This window comes from Oryctolagus cuniculus, chromosome 15, assembly GCF_051225735.1.
Source record: "Oryctolagus cuniculus isolate XC-2025 breed Fujian yellow rabbit chromosome 15, ASM5122573v1, whole genome shotgun sequence".
NCBI classification, from domain to species: domain Eukaryota; kingdom Metazoa; phylum Chordata; class Mammalia; order Lagomorpha; family Leporidae; genus Oryctolagus; species Oryctolagus cuniculus.
The window spans coordinates 90,129,032-90,156,260 of NC_142881.1; the positions used below are offsets into that span (position 1 = coordinate 90,129,032).

The window sequence follows — 27,229 nt, forward strand, 5'->3', positions numbered from 1 at the left end:
CTCCTGGGAATTTACCCAAGTGAAATGAAATTAGCATATGAAAGAGTTATCTATAACCTCATGATTATTGCAGCCTAGTTCACCATAGTTTAGATACGGAATCAACCCAGATGTCCTTCAACTGATGAGTGGACAAAGAAAATGTGGCATACATACTGTGGAATACTACTCAGCTATAAAAATGGATAAAATGCTGTCCTTTGCAACAAAATGGATGCAACTGGAAATCATTAGTTAAATCAGTCCCCAAAAAACAAATATCATATTTTCCCCTGATCTGTGGTAACTGATAAAAATGTAAAATATAATTATTTGTGTTACAATCTGCATAAAATTATTCCTGTGCATGCATAAACTGTTGAGGAGAAATGGCTTAAAGTCTAAATGAACTTTATTATTTTCTAACCACACAGGAAATACTTAGATGTTACATTGTCATTGGTTCTATTCATTGAAAGAAATCACACATAACTAATTGCTAAAAAATTCCCAGTATATTGGTGAAATGGTTACTTTTCCATTCAATTTTTGTTTACAGCCATTATCTATATTCTCACTAAACTAAGGTCTTTTTGCTTTGTACTTGTTAAACTTCTTCAGTCATGTACTAGGCTGTTTTACTGCAGTGAAAATTTAAAATGTTGTCTCGGAAACTAAAAAAAAAAAAAGGTAGAAGAGAGGAGGATCAGAGGGAGGGAGGGAATATCATTATGTTCTTAGACTTGTATTTGCAAACCATCTGGATCTGTTAAAAATTAATTAAAAAATTAAAAAAGATGGCAGGAGTGAAAATTAGAAAATATTACCATGTCAAGTAGAATGAGCCACTTTAGATTGTCCCCTCTCCTGCTGTTCCACAGGTGGTTTCGTCAGGACTGTGTTGTCTATTCTTTAAGTTATTGCTTTATGCTGTCACAAATGTAGAATGCATTGTCTTGCAGATAAGGACAAAAATCCCTTTGGACCACCACCACCAACCTAGCCTCTTCTACAGCTGTAATCGCTGGCACAAGTATTTTAGTTTTTCCCTTGCATTTTATCCATTATACATGAACCTACAGAAAATACATAGAACTATTCTCTCAGAGACTACATGAATTTAAATTATGTCACACTTTAAGAAAATTTTACATAAATCATATTATTCTCAGAAATTCAAATAGTGCAATCCCCCCAACTTTTTGAATGACTTAGCAATCACAGATTTCAAAGCCTTGCTAACAGTGGGTTATGACTCATGTTTATATAAAACTATTTGGTGACCTGCTAACTCTAATGTTAACTTTATGTCAAGAGCATTAAAAAAAAAGTAGAATCGCCTCGTTTTGTTGCTTTGCAATCTTTTTGGATGAGCTATTGAAGCACTGTATTTTTAACACCTACTATCGCTCTAAACATTCAAACATGACAGTAGACTAGGTGACAGGGTGAGGAGTTTCCTTCTGTTTGCAAGATGCTCATTTTTTAAAATTTCATTTAAGTATGTATATTTCAAATATACAGATTTGGAACACAGTGGCACTTTCCCCCACCCTCCCTGCCACCTACACTCCAACCCTTCCTCCTCCTCTCTCTTTCCCACTCTCAATTTTTACAAAGCTCTATTTTCAGTATACTTAATGATCGTATAGTTAACCCTACTCTAAGTAAAAGAGTCCAACACATAGTATGAAGAGAAAAAGAAAACAACAACCAAAAAAAAAAAAACAAAAAACAAAAAACAAAAAAACCAAAACCAAAAACAGTGGGCCTCAACAGAGGCGATAAGAGCTGTGAACAATCATCCAATCTCAAAACATTACATTTCAGGTACTCTATCAGCTACCTCAGATCGAGGAAAACACATGGTATCTGTCTTTTGGGGACTAACTTATTTCACTGAGCATAATGGTTTCCAGTTGTGTCCATGTTGTTGCAAAAGACGGGATTTCACTACATATACTCCATAGTGTACACATGTACCATAATTTCTTTATCCATTCAACAGCTGATGGACATCTGGGTTGACCCCATATCTTAGGTATTGCAATTGCGCTGCAATGAAATTGGGGGCACAGATAGCTCTTTCACATGCCGACTTCCTGTGGTTCGGGAAACTCCGAGTGGGATGGCTGGGTCTGTATTCAGACTTCTGCGGCGTCTCCATACTGTCTCCCACAGCGGTCCAGCTTAGGTTCCCACCAACAGTGGACCAGGGTACCTCTTTTTGCAAGGTGCTTGTTTTAATATCACCCCAGCAAGGGCCCTTCACCTTTGCTTTAGACATTTGCGCCTCTTGTGTCTTCATTTTAAAAAGTATTATTAAAACAGATAATTCAGCACCACCACCCAGCTCCAGAGTATTCTAATCACCCTCAATGTTTTCGGCTGCTCCCGCATCCCATCATCCCCGGCTGACCGCCAGCACCCCGGGGCGCCCCAATGGCGCAGCAGCCACCGCGCAGCGCCCGCCGAGGTCTGAGCGCAAGCGCCGCAAGGCTCCGTACTCCGCTTCGGTGTCACCGTGAGGACCCCACACCACCGTCCACCAGGCGCTCACTTTAGCTACCCCACGTCCCAGGCACCCTGCGCAGCCGCGTCTCCCAGCCAACCCGACCGGCGGCTCGCGGAGCCTCTCGGGAAACGTAGTTCCGACCAGCGACGTCAGCCTGCGCGCGGGCTTCGCGCATGCGTAGTTCCCCAGCTGCGCCCACTGTGGGCTTCCGCCGCGCCTCCTGTTTCCTCCACTCTCGCGGTGGGGGCGTCGTGGAGCCGCCCGGTGGACACGGTCTTCTAGGACCAGTGTAGCACACGGGTGAGGCCTGGAGGGTTGGGCGAGGACCGAGAAGGCCTCGCGCGGCTGGGGAAGGGACGGAGCCGGCGGGTGCCGGGCGGTGCGGGGTGGGCCCCGTGGGATCCCGGAGGGTCCCCGGAGGGCGGGAAGTGAGGCAGAGCCGCCTGGGTCAGACCGGGTCCCAGGCGCCCTCCGTGCTGCCCCGACGTGCGGGCCGCGCGCGGGGGCGGGTGCGCATGCGCGGCGGGGGCGGTGCGGGGAGAGGGCGGGAAGGCGCGGGCCCGGGCCCGGGCCCGGAGGAGGGGTCGCCCGGCCGCGGGTCTCCGGGCGCGGCCCTGTGCCCGCAGGCTGCGCTCCTCGGTTCCTCCTGCAATGCTGTCTGGCCGTGTCCCTCACTGCCTTCTCATATCGACTCTCCCTGCTTTTGAGAAAGGTCTTAGAAAGTTACCTGTTCTTGTCTCATTTCGTAGAAATTTTTTGTTTTGTTCTGAAGATTAGTGACTTTTCAGAAGTGAAGACTGAAAATCAGTTCTCCTGACTCCTAAGTCGGTGCTCTTCACTTTCCACAGAAGCGAGTGACTTATAAAACATCCTTTTAGAAACAGCAATAAAATTAAAGGTGTTAAAACATTATTTTTCTTTTTTTCCTCTTTTTTTTTTTTTTTTCCTGAAAGATCTATGTATTTGAAAGGCAGAGTTACAGAGAGAGGGAGGGAGAGAGAGGCGAGGTCTTCCATCCGCTGGTTCACTCCCTAGATGGCTGTGATGGCTGAAGCTGTGTGGGTCTGGAGCCAGGAGCCAGGAGCTTCTTCTGGGTTCCACGTGGGTGCAGGGGTCCAAGCACTTGGGCCATCTTCCACTGCTTTCCCAGGTGCATTATCAGGGAGCTGAATGGGAAGTGGAGCAGCTGGGACTCGAACCTGCACACGTATGGGATATGGTATGCCAGCCCCTAAAACATTCCTTTTCCTTGAAGCACTGTTTTTGATAGCTCTCTATGGAGTCAGTAGCCCAAGGTTAAGTAACAGGAGTAGGAAAATGATAGCCCTGAGCATATTTTACAGCAGTTTAGTGAATTGTTAATACACGATATTGTTGTTTAACCAGTATTGTAATTTTAAATTGTAAATACCAAAGGAAATTTACATTATTAAAAATCCTTAGGAAGCCAATATTTATATTTACTCAGTGAAAAATCTTGTGCTGCCTGCCAGGCAGGCATCCAGTGTCAGAGCTCCCATAGCAGAGCACTGTATCACACATCCTGGCTGTTCTACTTCTGATCCAGGTCCCTGCTAATGTACCTGGGAAGGCAGCCTGTAAGGGCCCAAATACTTGGATCCCTACCACCCATGTGGGAGACTCAGGTGGAATTCCTGGCTCTTGGCTTCACCCTGGCCCCAGCCCTAGCTGTTATAGTCTTCTGGGAAGTGAACCTGAGGATGGAAGATTTTTCTTACTCTTTTTGAAGAGTTCTTTATTTATTTGTGAGGCAGAGTTACAGACATAGGGAGAGGTCTTCTGTCCACTGGTTCACTCCTCAAATGGCCACAATGGCCAGGGCTCGGCCAGTCTGGAACCAGGAACCAGGAGCTTCTTCCGAATCTCCCATGTGAGTGCAGCGGCCCAGACACTTGGGCCATTCCTAGACCATTAGCTGAGAGCTGTATCATAAGAGGCATGGTCAGGACTTGAACTGGTGCCAAAGTGGGATGTTGGCGCTGCAGGCAGAGATGTAACCTACTACTACGCCACAGTGCTGGCCCCCTTTCTCACTCTTGTGCCTGATCTTTCTCTCTCTGCTCTGCCTTTTAAATAAATAATTTAAAAAAGATGTCTTTGTGCTTAAGTGCTACGTAATTAGGTTAGTCGTATTATCTATCTTGTACCATTCCCCTGTTATTCTGAAGGGTGAGAGGGGTGTTGACATTTTCTCACGGGGAGCATTTTGTTTGGTGGGTATGTGTAGGATTTTAGGGCAGGAGGATTGAGGACAGCCAGGTCTTTCATGACCCCATTCTTCTTTTAACCCAGCAGTAGCTTCAGAATTGTCTGCATTTGTCCAAGAAACAGCATACAATGAATACGGTAAGCTGTCTGCTTATTCATTCCCCGCTTTGTTTCCCAGTGGGTTTTGTGAATTTATAAGAGTTAGTAAGTTGGGGCCGGCACTGTGACATAGTGGGCTAAGCCTCCACCTGCAGTTCTGGAATCTCATATGGGGGCCAGTTCAAGTCCCGGCTGCTCCAATTCAGCTCTTTGCTATGGCCTGGGAAAGCAGTAGAAGATGGCCCAAGTCCTTGAGCTCCTGTACCCATGTGGTTCTTGGCTTTGGATTGGCACAGCTCTGACTGTTGCGGCCAATTGGGGAGTGTACCAGTGGATAGAAGACCTCTCTCTCTGCCTCTCCTTCTCTCTCTGTGTAACTCTGACTTTCAAATAAAATAAATAAATCTTTTAAAAAAAGTTAATATGTAAAAATGAGAAATTAGCAATAGATAAAAATCAGACATCCCAGAAAATCCACAGTAAGTGAGCAATAGCAGGGCCAAGTTGATGTGTTGATGTATATGTGTTGAGTCGTGAAGTTGAGCTGCAGATGTCTCTGATGTTTCCAATAACCATGGCAGAGAGGAAGACATTAAATTTTGGATTCAGACAGAGTGATTCCTGGGAAGACAAAGATTTCTGGAGGATATCTTTTTTTTTAAAGTTTTTTTGTTTTTTAATGATGGGATAGTAATATTTTCAAATCTTTTGGAAATGGCAATACATACTTTTTTTTTTTTTAAAGATTTATTTATTTATTTGAAAGGCAGAGTTACAGAGAGGCAGAGGCAGAGAGAGAGAGAAAGGTCTTCCATCTGCTGGTTCACTCCCCAAATGGCCCCAATGACCAGAGCTGAGCTGATCAGAAGTCAGGAGCCAGGAGCTTCTTCTAGTTCTCCCATGCAGATGCAGGGGCCCAAGGACTTGGGGGCCATCTCTCACTGCTTTCTCAGGCCATAGCAGGGAGCTGGATCAGAAGTGGAGCATCTGGGACTCAAACCAGTGCCCATTTGGGATGCTGGCGTTGTGTGCAGTGGTTTTACTTGCTATGCCACAGTGCTGGCCCTGATATATATGTTTTAAAATGTATTGTCATGTTTATGAAAGTATTTGCAGAACCAATAAGGGTTTTTAAAAATGTTACTGTTTTAGGGGCTAGTGCTGTGGTGCAGTGGGTAAAGCTTCAATAATTGTAAACATTGTGTGCTGATTGGATCATGTCACGTAACGTTTCCCTTTCTCATGACCTGTTGATTGGAGCCATTGAGATCCTCTTACGTACTCAGGAAGTATATAATCGATTATTGTGAGCTGTGGTCACCCTGCTGTACTTTGTAATGCAGGGAGCTTACTCCTATCTGATTTCGTACCCATTATCTAACCTCTCTCTAACCTGTCTCTTCCATATTCAGGTCATGTTCAGGTCAACTTCATTTTGGCTTCCTCATGTGAGGGCCCATGTGTGATATTTGTCTTACTGTGTCTGCTTATTTAACTTAACATAATGTCCGTAGTTATGTCCATGTTGTTGCAGGTAACATTTTATTCTTTTTTTATGTGTGTATATACACCTCATTTTCTTTATCCATTCATCATTGGTTGATTGTCTATCTTGACTAGCGCTGGAGTAAACATGGTGGTGCAGGTATCTTTTTAATGGGATGGTTTCATTTCTTTTGGATATATCCACCATAATGGGATTGCTAGATCACGTAGCAGTTCTATTTCTAGTTTTTTAAGTCTTCTCCATATTATCTTTTGTAGCGGCTATACTAATTTATATTCCCACCAGCAGTGTGTAAGAATTTCTCTTTCTCTGCATTGTCCTTAGTGTTTGTTACTTTTTTGTAGTAGGCTATCTCATTGTGGTTTACTTTGCTAGTCTTATGGAGTCTTTTTTCTGCTGCCTGTATTTCTTTCTTTTTTTTTTTTTCGATAGGCAGAGTTAGACAGTGAGAGAGAGAGAGAGACAGAGAGAAAGGTCTTCCTTCTGTTAGTTCACCCCCACAAATGGCCGCTATGGCCGACGCGCTGCGCCGATCCAAAGCCAGGTGCTTCCTCCTGGTCTTCCATGTGGGTGCAGAGACCCAAGTACTTGGCCCATCCTCCACTGCCTTCCTAGGCCACAGCAGAGAGCTGGACTGGAAGAGGAGCAACTGGGACAGAATCTGGTGCCCCAACCGGGACTAAAACCCGGGGTGCTGGCGCCTCAGGCAGAGGATTAGCCAAGTAAGCCGCGACACCGGCCTCTTTTTATTTATTTATTTATTTATTTGAAGGGTAGAGTTACAGAGAGGCAGAGGCATACTATTTACGTTCTATGTTTTATATAGAATTTGCTCTCTCTCTATATATAATATATATAGTTTCTAAATGTGTGGATGTATTTTATTTGATACACAAATATTTGTGAATGTGTCTCCACTGAATTATATTCCTTACATAATACACCCTGTTGGGGTGAGCACTGTGGCACAATGGTTTATGCCACCACTTGGGACACCTGTATCATATCAGAGTGCCAGTTCAAGTCTCAGCTAGCTACTCTGTTTCCAATCCAGCTTCCTGATAATGGTTAACTCCCCAAATGGCCACAATGGCTGAATCTGGGCTGACCAGAAGTCAGAAGCCAGGAGCTTCTTCTGGGTCTCCCATGCAGGTGCTGGATCTTGCACTGGTGCCCATATGAGATACTAGCACTGCAGGCAGCGGCTTTACCTGCTAAGCCACAGCGCTGGCTCTGGCAGTTTGTATTTCTTGAGAATGACCATTCAGATCCTTTGGCTGTTTCATAACTGGGCTGTTTTTGTTGTTGAGTTTCTTGAGTTCCTTATATAATCTGGATTAATTATTTGTTGGTGAGTAGCTTGCAAATATTTTCTACATTCTGTTGTCTCTGTTGATTCTTTGCTGTGCAGAAGCTTCAAATGATATAAATCCATTTGCCTAGTTTTGCAAAGGTACCAAGAATATTTATGAATGAGTACATACATATTTAACACTTTTTAATATTTTACTGCGTTCACTTATAATAAATACTTTATATACATATTCCTATATGTATATACATGTACATACTATTTTTTGAAGGAAGTGTGGATATACTAGTATGACATAATATGTGGTCCATGCCAGAGTTCATAAAATAAGGAAAGATGTATGTACTACTTTAGTGTATGTTTTCCAAATATCTTTCCCTGCTCTGGGTTACATTTTTATTCTTTCTATTAAGAAAGATGGCTAATTTTAATATAATATGATTAATTTGTGTCCTGTTTAAAAGTCTTTGCTTATCCTGATATCATGAAGAAAAATTTCCTGTGATATTTTCTGTCACTTTATTGCTTTGGCTTCTAAACTTTAGACCCATGCTAATGAGGATTTCTCTTTACACATAAGAGATCCATGAATATTCATTATCATTAAACTAGAACCATTTATTGAAATGATTGTTCTCCTGTCACTCTTGTTGTGAATCAAATGACTATACTTGGGCCTATTTTTGAGGTCACTGTTCTGTGTCATTAAGCCTGTGTCATTTAAGCCTGTGTTATTCTATCTTCATTATGGTATCTGAAATAAGATAGTATTTCTGCTGACTTTGATTTCTTCAAAATTGCTTGTTTTATTCACAGGCCTTTGCATTTCCTCCTATGAATTAGCCTGATATTCCTCAGAGTATCAGCTGGGGTTTTGAGATTGCCATGCTTCTGTATGTATGACATCATGGGGAGAATTGATATTTTTATGATACTGAGCCTTCCCATCTGGCAGTCTGTTAATGTTATTCCATTCTTTTGGTGCTTGTTAAGTTTCCTTCATTGTATTTTATAATTCTCTTTATAGAGATTTTTATATTCTTCCTACTGTTGTTAATTATGTCTTTCAAATATATTACTTTTCTGATTGTACTAATAAAATACCTAACATTTGTTTTCGTGAACTCATAACCAGTTTATAAAATAGTGCTTTTATTTAGATTTTTCCATGTATATAATTGTTTTATTTATTACTCTAAGGACTTTAGAAAATGTTGAATAAAATTGGAAACAGCAAGCATTCTTATATTAGTCCTGGTTTTTAAGTTGAATACATTCCATATTTCAACATTAAATGTGATTTTTAGAAAAGATTTATTTATTTATTTGAAAGAGTTACAGAGTGGCAGAGGCAGATGCAAATAGAGAGAGGGAGGGAGGGAGACAGAGAGAGATTTTTTTATCTGCTGAGAGAGAGAGGGAGAGAGAGAGTGAGAGAGCTATCTTTTATTTGCTTGTTCACTCCCCAAATGGCTGCAATGGCTGGAGAAAGGCCAATTCAAAGCCAGCAAGAACTTCTTCCAGCTTTCCCACATGGGTGCAAGGGCCCAAGGACCTGGGCCATCTTCTGCTGTTTTCCAAGGCCATAGCAGAGAGCTGGATTGGAAGTGGAGCAGCCAGGTCTCAAACCGGTGCCCATTTGGGATGTCGGCACTGCAGGTGGTGGCTTTACCCACCGTGCCACAGTGCCAGCCCCTAAATATGATATTTGATAGAGGTATTTACAGAAATTGTATGTGTTATTGAGGAAATTTCTTTTTATTCCTAGTTTGCCAAGAGATCTATAGATATGATCATCTATTGGGTTATATAGCATTTTTACTCTTCTTTCTGTCCTTAAGAAAAATTCATGGTTGTCTTGACTTGTTCATTCTCCATAAGCCAGTTAAAAAGTGATTTTCCCTCAGATTCTACTTTTATTTTCTTTCATCAGTTCTTGTCAGCCTGTGATTCACTCTTGTAAATCAACAAAGTCAAATTAATAATGCCTGTTAAATCCTTATTTTCATTCTAGACTTCCAGTAACATGTTTCAAATTTGGTATTTTTGAGACTTATCTTGATTAAAAACCATGCCTAAACTATTTTGCTGTAGGAATGAGATAAGTTCTTACGAAATAAAGTAGGCTGTCTTTCTAAGTTTTTAAAATCTTAATGAGAATTAAGTTACAATTTATAACCTATGCCTTACAATTTTCTTCTGTAGATCTCTTGTGTTGTTATATTCTTGAACATAGTAAATTATCATATATATATGTATATATATATAAGATATATTGGAGACGACATTATGAGTGAAGATTTCAGCATCCTAACACTGGCTTTTACTTCAGAGACACTGTGCCAGAGAGCAGGAACAAGAACCATGGTCATCATCTGCAATTCCAGTCATCTTGAACATGCTGTCAAAAATCCATGCCTCTCTGGTCATATTAGAATTTGAATTGCTGAAAAGCTGAAGATGAAAGGACATAAGGACTCTCAAGGAGGTCCCAGAGATGAACTGATCCACACCTCCAGGCAGGCCCTGACTCATGGACTTTGCTTTGGTGAGTCAGCACAAGAGGGGATGTTATCATACTCTATTTATAGAGCAGGTATGAGACAGGGCTAATGAAGGCAGGGCATGCCCGTGTGCCAACTCTGCCCAGTTGCACAAAAGATAAGGCAAGGAGCAATACACAGGGTCTTCAAAAAGTTCATGGAGAATGAATATTGTGAATAAACTATGCATGCATTTCAATAATTCATTTGCAACAAAATAAGCTTGTTATAATAGGTTTGAACAGAAAATAGTTTGAGGCATATGGAAAGATAAGACATCAGTTTGAAATGAGTCCCTATTAAGGTATCCTTAACTCTGCCAAAATTGAAGCAAGAACAAACTTTAAATTTTATGGTATAGCTTGGATGGAAAAATGCACAATCATTGATACTTCACAAGTAGTTTATGGGGACAATGCTCAAAAGAAATTGGTTTACAAGTGGGTAACTTGTTTTAAAAAGGAGGGAGAGATGATGTTGAAGATGAAGCCACAGTGACTGACTATTCATATCAATTTGCAAGGGAAACATCAATCTTGTTTGTGTCCTAATTGAAGAGGATTGATGATTAACAGCAGAAACAATAGCCAACACCATACACATCTCAATTGGTTCAGCTTACACAGTTCTGATTGAAAAACTAAAGTTAAGCAAACTTGGTGGGTGCTCAGGCTTCTGCACCCAGATCAGCTGAAGACAAGGGCAGAGCTTTCTGTGGAAACTTTATGCAAGTGAAGTCAAGAGTCTGAATTGCATTAGGACGTGAAACATGGCCTTACCAGTATGATCCATAGTCAAAGCACAATCAAAGCAATGGCTACCAAGAGGTGGACGTGGTCCAGTGAAAGCCAGAACAGACTAGTCAAGAACAAAGGTCACAGCAACAGTTTTTGTGATGCTTGGGGCATTTTGCTTGTTGACTTTCTGGAGGACAAAAGAACAATAACATCTGCCGCTTAGTGTATTTGGAGAAAGCCAAAGCTTTGACAGAAAAACTAACAGAAAGTTCATCCGAAGAGTACTTCTCCATCACGACAATGCTCTTGTTCCATTTCCCTGTTCAAACAAGGGCAGTTTTGTCAATTTCAGCAGCAGATCATTAGGCATCCACCTTACAGTCTTGATTTGGCTCCCCTGACCTCTGTTTCCAATCTTAAAAAAAGGTCTGTAAAGGATGTCCATTTTTCTTCAGTTAATGTAAAAAGGACTGATTGCCCCAGTGCCTTGTGAATGGACTCAATGACTTGTACTATTGCCTACAAAAGTGTTTTGAATTTAAATGGGATTATGTTCAGAGCTAGTTTATGTATTTCTATTTTTAACTTTCAAAAAAAATAAAGTTACTCAACCATCAATTCCCTGAATAACTTCCATGGTTCTTTCTCTCAGGCATATCCTCATCTCCTGTGCTATTTGCCTTTCTGTGGATTTCTTGAATGTGTTAGAAACACCTTGTCTGCTTGTGCCATGGCCTGTGCTTATGGAGAACATGCTACTGTTCTACCATCAACTGTACTTCCCTAGTGAAACTCAAAACAGTAGTAATTTTGCTCCTTAGCTATAACATTAATCTATTTTGTATGCACTTTCAGTTTAGCACTTGTAACATGTTTCTGCATATATTATATTTTCTTACAGATTATATGGTCCTTAAATGCAAGAAGATATTTATTAATCTTAGCATTTCCTATAATTGTTATAGGTGCATTCTGGGAACTTGCCAATTCTTTTTGCATGAATCTATAATACAATGGTAGAACATTCCTGTTACGATTTCTTTTTCCTCCCCACAGTATAAAGCAAAATATTCTGTAAACCATTTAGGTAATGTGTAAACAATAATCATGGGTTAATCCCATGCAGCTTTTCCATGTCATCTAATTTGGAACTTTTCAGATGGAACAGAAATTCCAGGGAGCAGTATCATTTAAGGACGTGACTGTAGGATTCACCCAGGAAGAGTGGCAGCACCTGGACTCCAGTCAGAGGTCTCTATATAGAGATGTGATGCTGGAGAACTATAGCCACCTCGTCTCAGTAGGTAAGGCCTGTTGGCTATATAATTCCAGGACATTTGATGATCTCTTCAGTTATGAAGCTTAAGGGCACCCTGTACAATTTAATGATATTTAGAGTTGGAATCCAAGAATCTGTTTCTGTTGATTATATATAGGTAGCCAGAAGATATTTGTGTTCCCATGACCTCTTCACTGAGCAGCTCCAGAGTTTTCCTTTCCTTTCAGAGACTGTGAAATCTAGACTCTCTGATCCAAATCCTAAATTATTTCTGGTTAACAGGGTTTTGTGTTACCAAACCAGAGGTGATCTTCAGGCTGGAGCAGGGTGAAGAGCCGTGGATACTGGAGGAAGAATTCTCCAACCAGAGTTTCCCAGGTGAGTTAATGTTTGCTGTACAGATGAACATCTGGGCATTTAGTATTCCTTGTAGTTCATTGAGAGCTTGGCAACTTTGGAACATTTTTCAAAAATGTCTCTTTATAGGTAGTAACCCTTGTGGTGATGGAGAATACTGATTCTTCAGTGAAACTAGATATGCCTCTCACAAAAGATTTTCTATTTTTAATTAATTTTTGACTGTCATTTTTATATCTGATTGGTCCCTTCTTTGCACTCTGAAATTTACTGTTGTTTTTCTTGATTACGTCACATTTCTTCAAGCAGTTTCTGTTGCCCACCTTAGGTCCATTGTGCTACATTGCTGTATTCTTTTTGTTGCCAGACATTCTTTCATATATTCATTTCTTAATCCCAAAAATAATTTTGAGTCCTTACTATATGCAATTATTTTCTTTCTTACTTTTTTTAAAGTTTTATTCATTTGAAAGTCCAAGTTAGAGAGAGGTATCTTTTTTTTTTTTTTTTAAAGATTTATTTATTTATTTGAAGATCAGAGTTACACAAAGGAGAGGCAGAGAGAGAGAGAGGTCTTTCATCTGATGGTTCACTCCCCAGATGGCCGCAACAGCCAGAGCTGTGCCGAACCGAAGCCAGGAGCCAGGAACTTCTTCCAGGTCTCCCACGTGGGTGCAGGGCCCAAGGACTTGGGACATCTTGTACTGCTTTCCCAGGCCATAGCAGAGAGCTGGATCAGAAGAGGAGCAGCCAGGACTAGAACCGGTGTCCATATGGGATGCCAGTGCCTCAGGCCAGGGCGTTAACCCACTGTGCCACAGTGCTGGCCCTGAGAGAGGTATCTTTCATCTACTGGTTCACTCTCCAGATGGCTGCAATGGCCAGTGATGGGCCAGTCTGAAGCCAGGAGCTTCTTCCACATCTCCTGCATGGGTGGCAGGGGCCCAAACATCTTCCACTGTCTTTCCTAGGGTATTAGCATGGAGCTGAATTAGAAGTGGACCTACTGGGACATGAACTGGTGCTTATGGGATGCTGCATTGCAAGTGATGACTTTACCTGCCAAACCACACACCAGCCCCTGTGCAGTCATTTTCTAAGACCTGAGGGTATAATTTTAAAATAATGTCTCTAAATGAGTTTATACAAATACCACTAAACATAAAAACAGATACTTTGCATATTTAATGTCTTGTGAAGAGTATCAAAGAAATCACACGTTTATCAAATGTGGTAATTTACAAAGAATCATCTAGGAAAACAGGTAAGAACTTTGAATGAAGTGATTGTGTGAGCTGTTAGGATTCTTTCTCTTGTCAGTATGGGCAACAGCAGCTGCTAAGTCCATGGGCAGAAATGTGCTTGGTGATTTTGAGAAAGAACACAAAAGTCACAGTGGCTGAAGGGAATTCTTTGATTGGAGTTAGTGGCAGGAGATGATGTCAGATAGCCAACTGTATTCCAGAAGATGGGAGGGTCCTAACCATTACTACATGACTTAATTTTTTTTTCTTAAATCAGTAAACGAGTAGCATCTGATTTATATTTGTGTAAGATATCATGTGGCTCTGTAGAGAAGACGTGGGGATGGGTGTGAGCATAGAGAGCCTATTAAAGGACTGTTGAAGTTCTCCTCCTAAGTGATTGTGGTGGGTTAAAGAAACTGGAAGGCATGAGGTACGAGAAGAGTTGAATGTAGGGCAATGACAACAATACTGACATTTGTAACGTCAGAGTACTAGAAAAAGAAGACTGAAATATTTAAAGTAATTGAAGAAATAACGTCTGAAAGCTTCTTGTATAGTGACACCAGGTATGGTAAACCAGAAGAAATTGAACTTTCGCAAGTTAAAGGCAGACAGTTCTGAAAGGACTCACTGTGGAGCAACATAGTGCCCAGGGTGAACGCCAGCATCTTTCTCATCTGAAACCATTATGGCCTGGAGGAAGTAGTACGTTTTTTCAAGTGCTGAAAGAAAGGAACTATTAAATTAAAATTTTATATTTTGTGAAAATACATGACTAAAGAAGGTGAACTAAAGGTATTCTCAGACAAAAGAAAACTGAAAGTGTTGCCTTTAAAATATGGCAAGAGGAATTTCTAAGGGAAATAATGCAGGGGGGCATGGAACTTCAGAGAAGAGAGAATGTTGGAAGTTAGAAAAAAATAGGAGTAAATATAACAAGCATCCTTCTGACTTCCTAAAATAATACTAGTATTTGATAGAGCAAAATTTATAATACATGATTTGATTCTGTATATGTAGAGGATATACCTAAGACAATTATATTTTACTTTTTTAAAGATTTAGTTGTTTGACAGGCAGAGTGACAGAGAAAGAGGTTAGACACAGAGATCTTCCATTTCCTGGTTCACTCTCCAAATGTTCACAACGGCTTGGGCAGGGCCAGACTGAAACCAGGAGCCCAGAGCTCCATCTGTGTCTTCCATGCATTTTGGCCATCTTCCGCTGCTTTCCCCAGCACATTATCAGGGAGCGGGATTGGAAGTGGAACTGCTGGGACTTGAACTGGCACTCAGATATAGGATGCTAGCATGTAGGTGTCAGCCTAACCCACTGTACCACAGTATTGGCCTGGCAATTTTATTTTTATATATATATATATATATATATATATATATATATATTTGACAGGCAGAGTGGACAGTAAGAGAGAGAGAGACAGAGAAAGGTCTTCCTTTTGCCGTTGGTTCACCCTCCAATGGCCGCCGTGGCTGGTGCGCTGCAGCCAGCACACCGCGCTGATCCAATGGCAGGAGCCAGGTACTCATCCTGGTCTCCCATGGGGTGCAGGGCCCAGGCACTTGGGCCATCCTCCACTGCACTCCCTGGCCACAGCAGAGAGCTGGCCTGGAAGAGGGGTAACCGGGACAAAATTCGGCACCCCGACCGGGACTAGAACCCGGTGTGCCGGCGCTGCAAGGTGGAGGATTAGCCTAGTGAGCCGCGGTGCCGGCAGCAATTATATTTTAATAGTGAGGAGAGTGAAGTCACTTAAATGGAACTAAGATTTCTACATTCCACTTGAAGTGAAAAAATGTCGATGCTAATAGACTATGACAAAGTTGCAAATGTACCTGTTAAAATTTATATAAAGGGAACAAATTTCATGTATTTCATATATACAGGTTTTTTTTTTTTTAAGATTTGTTTATTTGAAAGAGTTAGGCAGAGAGAGAAGGAGAGAGAGAGACAGACAGACAGACAGACTCTTCTATTCACTGATTCACTCCGCAGTTGGTCACAGTGGCTGGAGCTTTGCCAATCTGAAGCCAAGAGCCAATAGCCAGGAGCATGCTTTGGGTCTCCCATGTGGGTGCAGGGGCCCAAGGACTTGGGCCATCTTCTACTGCTTTCCCAGGCCATAGCAGAGAGCTGGATCAGAAGTGGAGCAGCCGGGACTAGAACTGTCACCCATATGGGATGCCGGCGCTTCAAGACAGGGCTTTAACCCGCTGCACCACAGTGCCGGCCCCCAGCAAATATAATCTTTAATGGTGAAAGTCCAAATGCTTTTCCTGTAAACTGGGGACATTGCAAGTATGTTCACTACCACCACTATTTCCTATAGTACTGTAACTTCTATCTAGCACAGTAAGACAACAAAAGGGAATAGAAGACATACAGATACACAGAGAAGAAACAAAACTGTTCATATTTACAGATAATATTGTGTATATGGAAAATTTTAAGGAATTTTAAATCTTTACAACTAATGAGTGATTTCCACAAAGTTTCAGGATATAAGGTGAACACAGGTATAAATCACATTTCTCTCTACTAACAGTGAAACACATGAAAGTCTAAATTAAAAACAGCACCATTTATAGTCATTCCATAAAAAGTTAGATAGTCATGTGCTACATAATGATGTTTTGGTGAATGATGGATTGTGTATACAACAGTGGTCCCATATGGTTATGATGGGGTGGACATTTGGCCCAGCAGTTAAGACATTGCTTGGTATACCTTTGTTCTGTTTTGAAGTGCCTGTGTTTGAGTCCCAGCTCCAGCTGTACTTTGGTTCTGGCTTCTTGCTAATGCATACAATGGGAGGTAACTGTGATGGCTCAAGTAGTTGGGTCCCTGGCACCCATGTGGGAGACCCTGATTGAGTTCTAGACTCTGGCCATGGACTGACCGATCCCTGGCTATTGCAGGTATTTGGGGAGTAAACCAGTGGTTGGAAAATCTGTTTCTGTTTCTCTGTATCTTTGCCTTTCAAATAAAAAGTATACATTTTAAAAACATTTAATAAAGCATTATAACAGCTAAAAAATTCCTATTGCCTAGAGACATTGTAGTCATTCTAAAATCATAGCAAAAACACTTTCCTTACTTGTTTGTAGTGTCTGATGTAAGCAAACCTGGCTACCAGTTATATAAAAGTATAGCATATATAATTAAGTACAGTATATAACATGTTTTAAAAAAGATTTTTTTAAAAATTTATTTGAAAGAGTCCCAGAAAGAGAGGGAGAAACAGAGAGAGAGAGATATTCCATCCACTGATTCACTCTCCAGATGGTCACATTGGCTGGGGTGGGGCTAGCCCAAAGCCAAGAGCCACGAACCTCTGGGTCTCCCACGTGGCTGACAGGCCATCAAGTACTTCGACCATCGTCCACTGGTTTCCCCAGGCTGTTCCGTTATCAGGGAGCTGGATCAGAAGTAGAGGCAGCATTCATGTGGGATGTCAGCCCCAGTATATGACATTTGATAATGATAATTAACAGATGTTTACTGGTTTGTGTATTTGCTATGTTATACTTTCTATTATTATTTTAGAATGTACTTCTTAGACTTATAGAAAAAAAACTGCTGTTAAACAGCATACTGTATTACACTGGCAGATACCTTAAATGTATCTTTACTAAACATATATATATATATATACACACACACACTAAATGTATATTTACTAAAACTCTTGATTTTATAAGAATACTATGGTGTTCCATATAAAATCACCTAGGGATGTACTCCTCATAATGTATTTCTGGTGTTAAGTGAACTGGACTACTGGAGTGAAATTGAACAAAAGATACATAGGACTCCAAGGACCAGCACTGTGATAAAGTTGCTGTGTAGCCGGTAAAGCTGCTGCTCGCAGTACCAGCATCCCATATGGGCGTTGGTTTGAGTCCCAGCTTTTCACTACTGATTCAGCTCTCTGCTATGGCCTGGGAAAGCAGTAGAGGATGGTCCAAGTGCTTGGGCCCCTGCACGTGGCTTCTGATGTCTACATGAATTTGTATTTAATTTTAAGGCCTTGTAGTTTTACTTAGCTGTTGTAGTAGACAAGTCTGTTCTTTCCCAAATTCATGGTGGCTCCTTTGAATATGTGGATCAGGTCCTATTTCATTTGTGGAGAGTTTCCTTAATAGTTTTTAGTATTAGACTTGTTTTATTTATTTTTACAAAGTATAAATGTATGTGTGTGTTAAACATGATAATTTTAATTGGAACTACAAGAACATTTCTTTACATTTAATTTTCTTTTTTCTTCATTTTCTTATGTTGCCTTTTCATCTTGTTTCATGTCCTAATTCAGTACTGTTTATTAAAATTTCAGTTATGTCTAATTTCCCTTTGAGCTTTTTATAAAAAAATTCTGCTTGAGAAGCAAAATAAAATATGAAGACTGGGTTGCTTAAACAATGTAAGTTTCTTTTCTTACAATTCTGTAGGCTTAGACTACAAGATCAAGGTGCCACAGAGTTGGTTTCTGGTGAGGCCTATCTCTCTGGCTTGCAGATGGCACCTTCTTGCTGTGTCATTACATCCATTACATGACCCTTTCTCTGGACACACACACACACACACACACACACACACAGAGAATATGCAAGCATGCACTCTAGAATCTTCATCTATTAAGACACTAGTCTTCTTACAGTTCTGTCCTTATGACCTCTTTAGCCTTAATTATTCTCTAAAAGGCCATATCTCCAAATACATTCACATTGGATGTTAGGACTTCAGCTTGAGTTGTGGGGAGAGGTACAATTTAGTCTATAACAGTTTTCTTGTAATTTAAATCCTATTTCCTAAGATCCCTTTGTTGTTTGTACATTTTCATTAGTGATGTTGATTAACTTGCCATGTCTTACATTTCCCAGTATATGTTATGTGTTTCTGTTAGGCCATCACAAAACACACCAAACACCTGAGTAAGGGAAAGGGTTTATTGGGGAAAAGCCAGCAGGCTGGAGGGAAGGGGCGAAGAAGGCAAGAGAGAGAGAAGGAGACTGTAAGAGAGAGAGACAGAGAGGAGAGAGCTAGCAAGGAGAGGAGAGATGGGAAGAGAGACGAGAGGAGCCAAGAGAGGGGAGAGAAGAGCCAAAAGAGAGCCACATGTTCAGGAACAGGCCCTTTTAAAACTTTGCTGGAGGGCAGGCAGGAAAGCAGGAGCAGTGAATCCCATTAGGATGGGAGTTGGGCTTGACACAGGTAGTTGGGCCACGTGGCTACCTGGCTTTCAGCTGTGGTGGTGGGAGCCAGGGCATAGGATGTAAATCAGGGTGTAGATCGTGCCACAGATAAAACTGCACCATTTTCCTACCAGTATGCTGAGCAATCATCTTCCTGAACTCACACATCTTAGTACTTTCCCACTCAGTGGAACTTTCCCTTTTATGGGAACAGGCTTCTTTGTGTTCCCTCAATTCCAGGACTGTTTGCTCTTTTCCCTATGATCCCCGCAGTCTCCAGCTGACTTTGATCAAAGACACGGGCTGTCTGTATCTTCTATACTTGAATATTTCCCTACTTAGTTGGGATTTCAAGTTAGAAGTGGTCTATATCCTTGTTATAGTAAAGTCATGAATTGTTTCAGGTAATGTTATTTGTTGTCATCATATTGATCCTTATAGTTTTTTTTCCTTTGGAGGATGCGTGGAGAAGTTTAGATGGAAGCATTTACTATTATGCATAACATTTATAAATTGGAAATCAGATGTGTGTGTTCCAGCAGCCAAATTCTTTTCCCCATTTTGTCTGTGCCATACCTTTATTTCTAATTTTTTGTGTTTTCACCTCAAATACTTTAAATTCTGTGCATACAAACATTTACACATATATGTACACACATATATAGGCATGTGCATATTTACACATAAATATACTTGCAATTATTTTCATCCTTAAAAAATTGATGAAAAACCAGTGTCATTTACAACATATAGCATTTATTAAAGGTCTCATTCTCCTAAGAAATGTGTTGTTATTTGTATGGTAGGATTAATTTCTCTTATTTCTAGGAATTTGGAAAGCTGATCACCTAAATGAAAGGAGCAAAGAAAATCACCTGAAACATTTTTGGGAATGTATATTCATCAATAACAAAACACTGACTAAGGAACAAGGTAATATAACCGAAAAACCATTTAGCTTGGACATAAATTATTTTCCTTCTAGAAAAGTACTTTGCCAGTTTAACTCAGGTGGATTGAATTTCAATAATATTTCAGAACTGGTTATTAGTAAGAAAAACCATTTAGGAAAAAAGCCTGATGAGTTTAATGCCTGTGGAAAATTTCTGCTCAAATTTAAGCAAGAGAAAACTCACACTAGAGAGAAAAGTGAATTTTTTAAAAATGGGGAAACTATAAGTCATCATGAGGACCCAGCTCAGCATGAGAAGATTCACACTTTAGAGCAAGATTTTGAATACAGCACACGTCAGGAAACCTTCCTTGAAAAGGAAATATTCAGTACACACAAGAGAGGGATTACACAAGAAAATGATTGTGAATTAAATGAATATCAGAGAACTTTCCGTGATAATTCATGCCTCTTGTTCCATCAGATACTGCCCTTAAAGGAAAATCACTATGCGTTTAGTAATTGTCAGAAATCCTTAGGTTTGAAGTCCACCCTATGGAAACATGGAGCACATATGAGACACTATGAATATAATGAAAGTGGAAATAATTTCAGGAGGAAGTTATCTTTCTTACAACTTCAGAAAATTCATAAAGGAGAGAAGCGCTTTGCATGTAGTGAATGTGGGAAGGCTTTCTGGGAGAAGTCCCACCTTACTCGACATCAGAGAATACACACAGGAGAGAAACGTTTTCAATGTAGTGAATGTGGAAAAACTTTCTGGGAGCAGTCAAACCTCACCAAACATCAGAGGTCACACACAGGGGAGAAACCTTTTGAGTGCAATGAATGTAGGAAAGCCTTTAGCCACAAGTCAGCCCTCACATTACACCAAAGAACGCATACAGGTGAGAAGCCCTATCAGTGTAATGCATGTGGGAAAACCTTTTATCAGAAGTCAGACCTCACTAAACATCAGAGAACACACACAGGACTGAAGCCCTATGAATGCTATGAATGTGGGAAATCCTTCTGTATGAATTCACACCTTACAGTACATCAGAGAACTCACACGGGTGAGAAGCCCTTTGAGTGTCCTGAATGTGGGAAATCCTTTTGTCAAAAGTCACATCTTACACAGCACCAGAGGACTCACATAGGGGATAAACCCTATGAATGCAATGCATGTGGGAAAACATTCTACCACAAGTCAGTACTCACTCGACATCAAATAATTCATACAGGGTTGAAACCTTATGAATGTTATGAATGTGGGAAAACCTTCTGTTTGAAGTCAGACTTGACAGTACATCAGAGAACTCACACAGGGGAGAAACCCTTTGCATGTCCTGAATGTGGGAAGTTCTTCAGTCATAAGTCGACACTCTCTCAACATTACAGGACACACACAGGAGAGAAACCCTATGAATGTCATGAATGTGGGAAAATCTTTTACAATAAATCATATCTGACTAAACATAATAGAACCCATACAGGGGAGAAGCCCTATGAATGCAATGAATGTGGGAAAACCTTCTGTCAGAAGTCACAGCTCACTCAACATCAGAGAATTCATATAGGTGAGAAGCCTTATGAATGTAATGAATGTGGAAAAGCTTTCTGCCATAAGTCAGCTCTAATTGTACATCAGAGAACTCATACAGAAGACAAGCCCTATAAATGTAATGACTGCGGAAAATCTTTCTGTGTGAAGTCAGGGCTTATTTTACATCAGAGAAAACACACAGGGGAGAAACCCTTTGAGTGTAGTGAATGTGGGAAATCATTTAGTCACAAATCATCCCTCACCGTACATCACAGAGCTCACACAGGAGAGAAATCCTGTCAGTGCAATGAATGTGGGAAAATTTTTTACCGTAAATCAGACCTTGCTAAACATCAGAGATCACACACAGGGGAGAAGCCCTATGAATGTAACATATGTAGAAAAACCTTCTCTCAAAAGTCAAACCTCATTGTACATCAGAGAACACACACAGGAGAAAAATCTTATGAGTGAAATGAATATTAAATATGTTCAGCCATAGGATAGCCTCCATTACATTTCACAGTATTCTGTTGTGACCTTGAACATTCAGTAACTTTCATCTATAATTTGGCCTTATTCAACATTGCAACTGTTAAGTGATATCCCAATACTGAATCAGGTTTTAGAGATTATTGGCATTTGTAAAGGGTTTCAGCAATAAATGCAAGTTAGATTGTTTCAGGAGGAATATGGAGGTGAAATTTTAAGAAATATAAATTGAAGATTTTCTATAGAAGTAATAAAATACTACAAGTTTGATACTATAATTGTCCTTCTGAAACCATCAGAAATTCTAATTTTTATGTATGTTTTAGAACCATAAAGCTTTAAAAAATTAAGAAATTAATAAAATTGTTTAATCACAGAAGGTGCGATAAGAGTACAGAGTTCCCATGTGCCTGTCATCAAGCTATTTCCAATGATAATATCTTATATAACCATAGTATATTAGGAAGTACAAGAAATTTATGATAACCAGATTCAAACTTTAATATTCAGATTTTACTATATTTTAAATGCTCCCTATATGAGTGTGTGTAATTCTATCAATTTAAGTATCCATCAACACAGTTAGATTATAAAACTGAAAAGTCTGGAATCTGAATCACAACAATGTTACAAAGGAATCAATATTTGATTTTGAGAAGTTCACTGGTGTTAATTGCATTCTTTTTGTAACCCTCACTCTTGTGACTGTTTGATTATGAAGCCTTTTAAAAGCATAGAGAGGTAGAATAACCAGGTTAAAATGATTAGATTTATCCTTAATGTATTCTGTGCATTGGGAGAAGAAATTCCTATTCCTTAATGTTCTTCTCTTCTCACCTGTGCTCCATCCCTTGTCTTGAGGACTATTTGTAAGCAGCTCCCTGCAAGACAGGGCTTAGGGAAAAGGCTCACAAATACAGACTAGATGCTGCTCATGTCTGTTGGGCTGTAAACCAGAGTTTTGACAGTTTGTGAAGGAGTGAGGCTGGAACAGAACCAGAATCAAGCTGGGATGGGGATTCTATTGACAATTTAAAAGTCATAGGCTATTACATGATCAGATCATGTAAATAAGATTACACAATCCAGTATTCTTAGGTTGTGGAATGATTGTGGATCATTTTCATTTTTGGAAACTAGGAAAATAAGAGAAATTATATCAAAAATAAGCAGAAAAATAAATTACGGTAAAAATTGATGAAATTGGAAGAAATTTTAATAAAACTCAAAGCTGGTCATTTGGAAAGTTTAATAATATGGTAAACTCGACTTGGTTAAATAAAAGAAGGAGAAAAATTGCTGATATTGGAAATTAAGGAGGATCCATTGCTATTGATCCCATAGACTTTTTTTTTTTTTTTGACAGAGTTAGACAGTGAGAGAGAAAGGTCTTCTTTCTGTTGGTTTACCCCCCAAATGGCTGCTCTGGCTGGCGCGCTGTGCCAATCCGAAGCCAGGAGCCAGGTGCTTCCTCCTGGTCTCCCATGCGGGTGCAGGGTCCAAGCACTTGGGCCATCCTCTACTGCCTTCCCAGGCTACAGCAGAGAGCTGGACTGGAAGAGGAGCAACCGAGACTAGAACCCAGAGTACCGCTGCCATAGGTGGAGGATTAGCCTAGTGAGCCGTGGCGCTGGCTGATCCCATAGACATTTAAAGGAACATGGAAGATTATGGACAACTGTGCCCAAAAATTTGATAACCTAGCTGATATGGACCAGTTCCTTTTAAGATTCTATTGGCACTCAAAAATAAATCTTGTTAAAAAACATATTAAGGGGAATTGGATTAATCATAGATAATTTTACAAAACAAAACAAAACATACCAGGACTGATGTGTTCACTGGTGAATTCTGCCAAACATTTAAGATAGAAATGATACCAGTTCTGTGCAGTACAGTGTTTTCCAGAAAATAATGGCAAAGGGAACACTCCTGATTCCATGAAGCCAGCATTTTTAATACCAAACCAGTATTACAGGAAAGGAAATATATAGACCAGTGTCTGCCGTGGGCAGAAGTCTTCAACAGAATATAAACAAATCAAATAACAAAGTATGAAAAAGATTATATACATGACAAAGTATGCAAGGCTTATTTAACATTCAGTAATCTACATATATATAGCATACCATCAGGTCAAAGATGAAATATCATCATACAGTAAATGATGTGAAAGCATCTGTTGATGACAAAGATCTATTCATGATAAAAGCCACTCAGCAAACTAGGCACACAGAAACTTTCTCAACTTGATTAAGAACTGCTACAAAGCTTACAAGCTAACATATTTAATGTCTAAAATTTAGGTGCTTTCCCACTAAGATTAGGAGCAAGACAACATGTCCCCTCTCATTGTTACTTTTCAGAATCCTTGTGAAAATACTAGCTAATGCAGTGAGACAGGTAAAGGAAATGAAAGACACATAGATTTGCAAGGAAGAAACAAAACTATATTCACAGATAATGTGATTATCTTTGTAGTAAATTCTAACATAAAATCTACTTGCAGTAATAAGCAATTATAGTAACGTTGCAGGATGATACATGAGCAGACAATAAAGATACTGTTCAGTCACAGAAAGTCATGAAGGAACCTTAAGTGAATATTGTTAGCCAAAAGATGGCCAGTCTGAAAAGGCTTTCATGCTGTAGTTGTGACATTCTGAAAAGGAAAAAAAACTATGGAGACCATGAAAAGATAAGTGGTTGTCGGGTTCCGAGGAAGGGAGAATGGGATGAACAGGTGGAGAGGGGGTTTGGAAGATATCAAGTCTTTCTGTGGGGTACTGTAATGGTGGTTATATGTCATTATACAATTGTCAAAACCCACAGAATGCAAAACAGAATGAACACTAATGCAGATCTTGGGCTTTAGTTAATAGTAATGTATTGGTATTGGATCAACAAATTGTTAGCATATGTACCACACTAATGCAAGATGCTTTTAGAGGAAACTGTGGAGAAGAGATGAAGTGCCATATGGGAATTCTTTGTACTTTTTGCTAAACTTTTGTGTAACCCTATTTTCTGCTTAAAAAAGTGTATTAAATACCCTATACTCTGCTTAAAAATTGTATTGAATAAATAAATGAATAAATAACCAACCAACACACTCTGTATGTTTATAGCAATATTGATGAGTTTATGTAAACTGATATATGATTAAATAATATATATTGTAATATAATATATATATATACACATATATAAAATCTCATATAATTTACTAAAAGGAAACCTGGCATTTAGTACTTGTTTTTCCATGGAGGAGTTACAGGGCTTTGGGTAACAGGACAATCTCAGCACTGTTAGGCTGATAACTACTAAGTACAGCTTTTCACTTTTCTAAGTCTTTTCAGAATTATCTTAAGTTCCTCATTACCTTTATGACATCTTATTTCTATAGTAAAGTATTTTTGTCAGCCCCATCTCAGCACTGAAACTATCATCACAATTAATAAATATTCAAATTGCTTTTGTATATCTTTTTATATATCTTTAATATATATCAGATTATATTAACTGGCTTGAGATTAAGCTCTCCTGACATCTGCAGCTGAGAATGGCCTAACCAGAAGTTTTCTTCCCTACTCTGCTCTTGCAGATAAGATCCTTAATCAGACAGCCCTCCTGATCAGTAGGACCAGGCACAGTTCTTGCTTATCTATGAGGAGCAAGTTACACTTCCCTGCCAGCCCATGGAATTATTCAAAAAACCTATCATGTCCACTCACTGCAAACAGGCCACTGCCCCCAGTTAATACTGCAAAATTGCTTCCCACAGCTCCTGTTTTTTCACTGTGCTCCCATGTGGGATCCCTGTGGGCTCTGAATAGCACTAGGTGTCCTTACATGTTCTGAGAGTATTTGTGAACAATAAATTAATGTTGATCCTACCTGTCTGGTGTCATGTGTTCAACTATTCCATAACTTCATGGGGGGAAGCCCTTTCTCACCAGGAGAATGAATAGGAAGCAATTCAAACAATTAGCATCATAACCAGGGTGGTCCATCTAAGATTAGAGTCACCTACTTAGCTTCCAATTAACTGCTATTTGCGAAGTAACTGGTTTCATGATGCAGAAAGATTACTTGGGCAGAACCACCAAATTGCTGGCAGGATTGCAGTTTAGTGTGCACTGTACTGTGGTTGGGGGAGAGATATCTCATCTTTTCCCATCCTCAAATGTCCCAAGACAGGAATAATCGATTGGCCATATCCTGGCATGACTTGCCATTGGGTTCACCCTGTTTCACAGATGCTCTCTGTCCCACCTTTAAAGTAAGTAACAGCACAATACCCTAACAGGTCAGCAGGGGCTTCACTTACTGGGATTTTGTCAGAGCGCTGAGTACTGCATATAGCCTAGTGACCATTTCTGACTGGGGACATACTTATGTACCATTGTTATTGTACACCTCAGGCATGGACATGTAGATGGTCCTTTGTGAGATTTGTGTAAGGAAGGCAACTGCCCCGTGGGAGAATAAAGCATAGCAGTCTGATGGTTTAAGAAGTCATTCAGGCAGGGATAGCAGCCTCACATCTCCCGTGTTCCTCCTTCCCTTGCTGCAACTACACACACACTCGACCCCCAGGGTATTGTGCATGTCCTTGGAGCTAGCATTTCTGGGAAAAGAAAAGGGAGCCAGTCCCTCCTAGATGACTAGAAGAGGAAATTCAGTTGCTTTCCCAGTGCAAATCTCCTAGTCAGAGTGCCTGGGCTTTGCTCAGCACTGCTGGTTACCAATACGTTGAAGTACCAGTTGTGCAGTCAAGGGCTTTGATGGCCCTCAGCCAGGCCACAGTCAAAATGATCTTACTATGTATGCACAGTGACTATAGACAAGATGCTTGACCAGCACTTGACAGGAGGCAAGCAGCCACCTGTGAGACTGACTTCTGGGCTTTTTTACATTTCTTATAACCAAGGAAGTTTACAACACAAGGGATTGGACATAGACAAAAGTCAAAAGCTTCAATTTTATAACAGCACAAAATGGACTAAATCAGAGATCAATATCTGCATAGCAGGTACCATGTGATTTGTTAATTTTCTCAAACAACAAAACCACACTGGCACAGCATCTGTAATTGGAGTTAACATCTCATCAAATTTATAATTCTCTTAAGTTCTATAGGTCTTCCTCACAGGCTAATGATAATCATACTTGTTCTTTGAATTCTGAATGGTGACAGTGATTTCCTCATTCTCTTTGAGGATGAGAGATGGTTTTTAATTCTCTGCTTTCCTAAATAAAGGCAGTTCTAAATGACTTCCTTT

The 27,229-nt window shown here is 40.1% G+C and overlaps 1 protein-coding gene across 8 annotated transcripts; it reads left to right on the top strand.

The window, feature by feature from the left end:
• Positions 1-1,782: 1,782 nt before the first annotated feature.
• Positions 1,783-25,840, top strand: LOC100353202 (uncharacterized). 8 transcript variants are annotated; one of them, XM_070058189.2, is made up of 7 exons: positions 1,785-2,794; positions 3,530-3,713; positions 4,811-4,861; positions 9,974-10,189; positions 12,081-12,225; positions 12,483-12,578; positions 19,843-25,840. In XM_070058189.2, the coding sequence occupies exons 4-7, from the start codon at positions 10,175-10,177 to the stop codon at positions 21,924-21,926; spliced, it is 2,340 nt and encodes a 779-aa protein (XP_069914290.2). In that variant the 5' UTR covers positions 1,785-2,794; positions 3,530-3,713; positions 4,811-4,861; positions 9,974-10,174; the 3' UTR covers positions 21,927-25,840. The 8 variants fall into 8 exon arrangements, with proteins under 8 accessions (XP_069914294.2, XP_069914295.2, XP_089169834.1 ...); XM_070058188.2 differs by having other exon boundaries at positions 3,645-3,713; positions 4,808-4,861; XM_070058187.2 differs by having other exon boundaries at positions 3,645-3,713.
• The last annotated feature ends 1,389 nt before the right edge of the window (positions 25,841-27,229 follow it).

Excerpts from the sequence above, each read along its gene's own strand:
- LOC100353202 (XM_070058189.2), top strand. Across the intron at positions 12,226-12,482 it reads TAGCCACCTCGTCTCAGTAG|GGTTTTGTGTTACCAAACCA; the intron begins GTAAGGCCTGTT and ends TCTGGTTAACAG. Across the intron at positions 12,579-19,842 it reads CTCCAACCAGAGTTTCCCAG|GAATTTGGAAAGCTGATCAC; the intron begins GTGAGTTAATGT and ends TCTTATTTCTAG.